General features: G+C 45.6%; 2 protein-coding genes across 6 annotated transcripts in view; one reads left to right on the forward strand and one right to left on the reverse strand.

Moving 5' to 3' along the window:
* LOC126771715 (pericentrin-like) overlaps nt 1-6,352 on the forward strand; it is a 59,478-nt gene that overhangs the window by 50,895 nt on the left and 2,231 nt on the right. For all 4 annotated transcript variants that reach the window (XM_050491741.1, XM_050491742.1, XM_050491743.1 and 1 more), the window contains 11 exons: nt 65-126; nt 471-611; nt 684-807; nt 880-1,041; nt 1,275-1,459; nt 1,590-1,716; nt 1,940-2,128; nt 5,132-5,298; nt 5,577-5,696; nt 5,880-5,983; nt 6,171-6,237. In XM_050491741.1, the coding sequence (XP_050347698.1) occupies nt 65-126; nt 471-611; nt 684-807; nt 880-1,041; nt 1,275-1,459; nt 1,590-1,716; nt 1,940-2,128; nt 5,132-5,298; nt 5,577-5,696; nt 5,880-5,983; nt 6,171-6,237 (1,448 nt within the window). The remainder of the gene's footprint in view (nt 1-64; nt 127-470; nt 612-683; nt 808-879; nt 1,042-1,274; nt 1,460-1,589; nt 1,717-1,939; nt 2,129-5,131; nt 5,299-5,576; nt 5,697-5,879; nt 5,984-6,170; nt 6,238-6,352) is intronic.
* On the reverse strand, nt 2,386-4,773 carry LOC126771785 (uncharacterized). Of its 2 annotated transcripts, none has more exons than XM_050491885.1 (5): nt 4,648-4,773; nt 4,236-4,350; nt 3,475-3,565; nt 2,988-3,108; nt 2,386-2,776 (listed from the first exon to the last, which is right to left on the reverse strand). In XM_050491885.1, exons 1-5 carry the CDS (start codon nt 4,686-4,688, stop codon nt 2,512-2,514), a joined length of 633 nt encoding a protein of 210 aa, XP_050347842.1. In that variant the 5' UTR covers nt 4,689-4,773; the 3' UTR covers nt 2,386-2,511. The 2 variants fall into 2 exon arrangements, with proteins under 2 accessions (XP_050347842.1, XP_050347840.1); XM_050491883.1 differs by having other exon boundaries at nt 2,988-3,147.

A 6,352-nucleotide genomic window follows, 5' to 3' on the forward strand; every position in this document is an offset into this window, starting at 1 on the left:
CCAATAGCAAAACAATTATAGTGATATGATATATGCACTTATAAATGTTCATATATTTTTGCAGATATTATCAGCGAGCAGCGATGAACCGGAAGACATACCCCGACTCGCTTTAAATACCTCCAAGTGAGTTACAGAATTGTCAGTTTCTGAAAAGTTTGTAACGACAATATACCTAGCAAATTATTTTTAAATAACACATATATCACAATATGTAATCAGTTACTTTTGGAGTCGGTGTACATATTTAAATGATTTTCCTCGCTGCAGCCAACCACAAATTCATCCGAATTGTTTAATCAATATGTATTACATAATTTACTACTTTAAAAATGACGCCATTGGTTGGAATCGAAATCAGTCAAATTTTATATTAGGACATAAAATGGATGCGATGCATTTAATTGACGACATCGAAAATCGGCACAAACATTAAAGTATTATTACATGAACATTGTGTCCTCTTACAGTTGCTCAACGAGTTCGATCCAGTCGTCATCATCGGAGCGCCTACACAGATTGCGAAGTGAAAACGAGAAGCTGGAGATGCAGGTCAACAACTTGCAGTGTCGCCTGCAAGACAAGGACGCGCTCATCGCTGAACTCAACAGGTAAGTCCACTGCTCGGAGACTGGCTAACGTGTCGTGTCCCTGGCTAACGTGTTGTGCCGGACGTGCCACAGGGTGCGCGACAAGCTGTCGCAGGAGAGCCAGTCGGCGCAGCTGCGGCTGGAGGCCGAGCGGGACAACTCCGCGCGCCTCGCGCTGCTGCTCGACGCGCAGAAGGACACCGCCGACACGCTGCACGTGAGTACCGCGCCGCAGGGGAGCGTCGACGCCGTTTGCGGTACTATAGTAACCGTAATTACCATTTTTTAGAACCAGGATTCGAGCATGATCGAGATGCTTAAGCGACGATTAGAGGGTGCGATGAAATCTGAGCTGGAGGTACAGGAGCGAGAGCAGGAACTGCTGCAACGTCTGCATCGATTAGAGCGCACTCAGCCGCAAGCGGAGTCCTCGGACCAGTTGAAACAGGACGTAAGAGTTTTTCAAGTTTTCATTATGAAAAAAATGAAACACATCTTTATCGATTCCAAGTTTTTACCTGCGCGTTGAAGGTGGCGGGCGTGTGGGACGAAAAATTATCAAAATCGGTTTTTTGGCTCAGCCGTGACAGAGCAAATCGACCACCCGGTAGGAAGTCATCACGACTCACGACCGCCCATCGCCAATGGAATCGGAACAAATACTATCGAGTCGTTCGCCGGCAGGAGGAGACGCTGTCGCGGCTGCGCGGCGAGGTGTCCCTGCTGCGCAGCCAGCTGTCGCTGGAGCGGCGCCGCAACGACGAGCTGCAGAGCGCCGCCGCCGCCGCGCGCGCGCAGGCGCAGCGCGACCGCGACGCACGCGCGCGCGCCGCCGCCGACGCGCACGCGCGCCTCGCCGACCTGCGCAGGTACCGGCGCGGTATACGTATGGAAGGAACACAGCACCGACAAAACCTTCGTCATGGATTGAGCACACCAGTGGTATAAGTGAACCCTCTACTTCGTAATATACATAGGAACCTACCTCGTTCGTTATAGATTAAAACACGAAACCGGCGTTGAGTTGGTGCGGACGAAGGAGGTGCTCCACTCGCAGAGCGCGACCATCGCGCAGTTAGAGAAAAAACTGGCTTCGGTGAACAAACACCGCAGTACCAATACGTTTGTGAGTTCTAGACATATAATATTTATATTCGAGACGCATTTATTTCGAGACAAATCTTTACAAAACTCATTAATATGGATAAAATGAGACTTTCCCCTTTATCCGATCCCCCTATCAAAGCCTTAACATATGGATGACCTTATATGTAACGCAATGTAATTAGCTGTAATGAAGAATCAAGAACAACCTTACTTGATGGTCTAATAAAAAATATTTTAAACAGACGGAAATCGAAAACGAAAAGAGTGAATTAGCGCGCGAGATGGCAACGCTCCGTCGCTGTCTCACCGCGGAGAGCCCCGAGCTGCTGCAGCTGCGAGCGGAGAAGCAACGCCTGCAGGAGCAACTGGAGCAGCTCCGGGGCGAGCTGGATGCCAGGAACAACCTCACCGGCGACGAGAAGGAACAGGCCGTAAGTTTATACACACTTTTGTCTAGATTACTTGATTAATACTTTAAATGTGAACAGTTGAATATCAACGCATTATAAGATGAGTTGTAGCGGTTATTCCTTAAAGTATCTGGTAATTTTGTTAAGCAAATATCGGTATGTATAGGACTTTCTTTTTATATTCTTTAAATGTAATCTTTCGAATACAAGCAACGTATATATATCTTACTATACAAGTCGTTAAAAATAGAATAATCATCTTTCAGTAAACGATTTATTGTTGTCATAATATCTCATGGAATAAAATTTAATATCAAAAGAATCAACTTCATTGTATTATTTTAAAAATAGTATCGTAAATGCAATATCGGTAGTTTGATCTGTCCAATAGTAACCGATTCTTGCTACAGTTTCTCGGTTTTATTCTGCATTTCAAAGTCGTCAATGTAATCGGTGACTTTGGTGAGTTGTCCACAAGTGAATCCCTCGTCCCCGTCCGCCGTCAGCGGCTCGACCGCCCACCGCAGCAGCGCGTTTGTCGCCGACACGCAGCACAGCACGGCGTACAGCAGCACCGTCGCGCACGCCAGCAGCACCGGCCGCACGCGCTGAGTGCACTCCGCCCGCCAGCTCTCCTCCGTCAGCGTGCGGAAGTACTGGCACAGCTTGCTGGGGCAATAGCGTCGTGTTAGTCTAGTGGCTGGCGGACCGCCCCACAAGGAAACGACACCAAGAGTTGCGGCTCGATGATGATTGATAATTTTAACTGAATAATCGGCCAGATCGGTTTGGAACTTGTCTATTATCCGACCCAATGGGATCGAACGAAATCAAAACAATTGCGGCAAAAGCGGTCAGGCGCAAAGAGCAGCAAGGTTACCGCAGCGCGGGCAAGGCGGCGCCCAGCGCGGCCGTCAGCGCGTGCAGCGCGTGCGCCGCGCACAGCACCAGCAGCCACGACACCACCAGGTACGGCGGCCAGCGGAAACTGCTCAGCGCCGCTGCAACACACGCGCCCGGGTACGCTACACTCCCCGTGTCTGCGAAATGAGAGCCCACTCACTAGATCTCCGACGACCAGGCGATATCGAAGCCTCGGTCAGACGGCGGACGGGGCACGGCGGCGACGCGGTGTGCTCTATGAGTATTCACGATAACCGCTCACGCCCCGTCGCCGGCCCGCCCCACCAGCCTAAGGATACCATGAGACTAAAGCAGAGAAGCAATTAAATCTTTAAAATAAAGTTTTGCGACGTAAACATGTCTGACTACCACTCGACTTGCTACTCGAATCGCAATGCGAACGAACAGAGCCGAGTGCGCAGTATCTGCGGCCGGTGGTGGTCTGCGTGTAGCGAGCGGCGTACCCAGCGCGGCCCCGCGGCCGGCGAGCGCGGGCGCGGACGGCGAGCGCGACTGCGACCGCTCCAGCTCGACGGCCTTCTCCGTACGAGACGACTGGACAGAAACGAATCGTTTATTTATTTTTACTTGTTATCACCAGCGCTACAGAAATTGTTGTACAGTTATTACTCATTACTGAAGTGAGGCCACATAGGATAACACACAGGCCACACAGGATAAGGAATTTTATAATACGAAGCTTAAGAAAAAAATTAATATAAAGACATGGTGTACGTATTAATATTTACAGTAAAAAAACATTCTTGCTTCATATTAATGCGAGAAAATCGTATGTATACATACGTGCGCGCGCGCGCGCTTGTTGTGTGTGTGTGTGTATGATTATTTGCTTTATTTAAGTTCGTGCCAGACGTTGTATAATGGAATTTTGAGCATAGTTAGAATTTGACTTACGCACATGGAAAAGATTGGGTTTACGGGATCTAAATGAAGATGCGTTTAACGAAAAGGCTGATAACAGGTCAGGGCAGTCAATTTTGTCTATCGATATTGCATGAAGTAGCAGCATATCACTCTGGTGTCTTCTGTGTTCAATTGTGTCTATATTATATACACGTGAGTACATGCCTCTTCATAGTTGCTAATTTTTTTGTAATCCTTACAAGCTTTTGAATGGATGGACAAAATGCTTTTGAATGGATTCGAGATAATGCATTATTTTATACGAATCGGACTATAAAAACTAAGAGAAAGTAAATCTTACGGTAGGCGAGATTCTGGTGTAGGACATTGGTATTTTTCTCTCTTTCACTTCCAGCACTTTCTTCTCTTTTAAGTTGAGCTCCGTCTTCGTGATTGACGGGTGGTCACCGCACATGCTTAATGAACAGCAATCATTTTTAAAATAAATATGCATAACTATTTAGCTAACTTGCAATGGCTAAATTAGTATGGGAAACATTATCATTAATTTCCCATTCATTTTATTTTTCAATATTTATCTCCATTTTATGACTATCAATTAACTACTATTATTTAAAATACGCGAATTGCTTATGTTTTTAAATTTGTCCTGTTTATATTGATGTCATCGAATAAAACGTCGACTCGTACGTTCGAAAACAACTTCACATATTCTACAACATTTAGCAAACTTCATTTTAAATAGGACTTACACCATACTGGGTAATTTCGTGTCAGTCTTTAAAGGCTCCATATCCGTTGGGTTTTGTTGAAAATTTCAATATTTCATTATAAAGTTAAAGTTCTTTGTAAATAAAATGTATAAAAAGTCACGCATTAAACTGACAACTTTGACTATCCGACGTTAAAGTGACACGGGTGACAATTCTATTTTTGAAAATATGTACAGCGGGAAGTGACAATGAAAACTCTTTATATAATTTGAACATAATTGAACTATTTATTTCTATATTTTAACTCTTTAGTTAGCGGTGTTGATATACGATTTCGTAAATTATTTCGTCGTTTAAATCATATATTAAATCCTGACGGAAGAAGGAACTGGCAGCTTGGATTTGGTTTTATACTTTGTATGGAAGTAGATTGACATTGTTTGACGTCTACCTAATTTGATTCAGCATTTATACCGCTATGCCACTGTTTACGATTTTCATTGGTATTGTTTTTTTTTATCAGATCCGCTACCTGCACGGTCGGTGGATTCGCCTGGAGAGCTGTCGCAAGGCGCTGGTGTGGCAGAAGCGTTACCTGCAGCGCGTGGTGGCGGGCTACGCCGAGATGGAGCGCCGCCTGCGCCTGCCGGCCGCGCCCTCGCCGCACAGCCGCGGCCTGCGCCGGTTCAAGTGAGTGGACACTTTGTTGTCGAACGTTTTGCACAGCGGCCCGTTTTAAAATTGTATTTTTTAGTCATAGATTTAACGCTCAAGTTTACTTTACAAAATTTATGATTCAAATGGTTTCTGTGTAGTTCGTTAACGTTAGCTACTAATTTGATTGTCAATCGTCTCCTTATCCACCTTATCCACTAAGACTAAATCAAAATAACATAAGAATTAGTTGAAAGCAATCGGATCTAAAGTGTGCATCGAGCGTACGTTAGTGAGGAGGTGTCGTGTGGCAGGTGCGCGGTGTGGGCGCTGGTGGCGGCGCGGCGCATGGCGTTCCTGGTGCGGCGCCGCGAGCACGCGCGCGCGCTGGCGGCCGGCGCGCTGCTGCGGGCGCCGCCCGACGCGCACAGGGGGTAAGCGCTGTGACGCTGACTGCATTTGTATTTGAATGAAAAGTTAAATTCATTTCAGTTTCATTACAACCTCAACTATAGATTTTATTATGCTTTGTGTAACTCCCATAATGAAAAACAAAAGATATTGTCACTCGGACATCCCTTAACCTGTATGTGTAATTCTACAACGCGGTGTCGCAGCACGCCGAGCCCGTGGACCCCGAGCCGCGAGTCCGCGGGCGGCAGTGCGGCGCGCCGCTCGCTGCTGCGCACGCGACCGCTGAAGACGTCGTGCTCGCCCGCAGGTTGGCTAATTTATTCCTTCTCTTATACCTTGTCTGATACTTGAAAATGTAATCTCATGGTCCAGCAAATCTAAACTTAGCTACCTGCATATATTTTCGGAATAGATTACTTCGATGATCTTAAAATTATTCAACAAAAAAAATTAACCGCGTAACTTACAATACATACAAAGTGAATGTTTTCCAGTGCCCGAATCGTTACAACGTTTGCAGTTCGGTGTTAACTTGCTGCATGACGAGCATCTCATGTTGAGGTACATATGTAATTAATTTTGTTAAATATATATTTTTGTAATTAATTAGATCATTTTTTTTAAACTAATAAATAAAATAAGACTGATTTTTATATTAGCGTTTGCTGCGATCTTT

This window comes from Nymphalis io, chromosome 11, assembly GCF_905147045.1.
Source record: "Nymphalis io chromosome 11, ilAglIoxx1.1, whole genome shotgun sequence".
Taxonomy (NCBI): domain Eukaryota; kingdom Metazoa; phylum Arthropoda; class Insecta; order Lepidoptera; family Nymphalidae; genus Nymphalis; species Nymphalis io.

Bases quoted from the DNA above. Each gene is read 5' to 3' on its own strand.
- LOC126771785 (XM_050491883.1), bottom strand. From the start codon at position 4,688: ATGGAGCCTTTAAAGACTGACACGAAATTACCCAGTATGGT. The intron at 3,148-3,474 runs GTACGCCGCTCG...CTCATTTCGCAG, and splicing joins CGGCCGCGGGGCCGCGCTGG to ACACGGGGAGTGTAGCGTAC. The intron at 2,777-2,987 runs GTAACCTTGCTG...CTATTGCCCCAG, and splicing joins GCCGCCTTGCCCGCGCTGCG to CAAGCTGTGCCAGTACTTCC.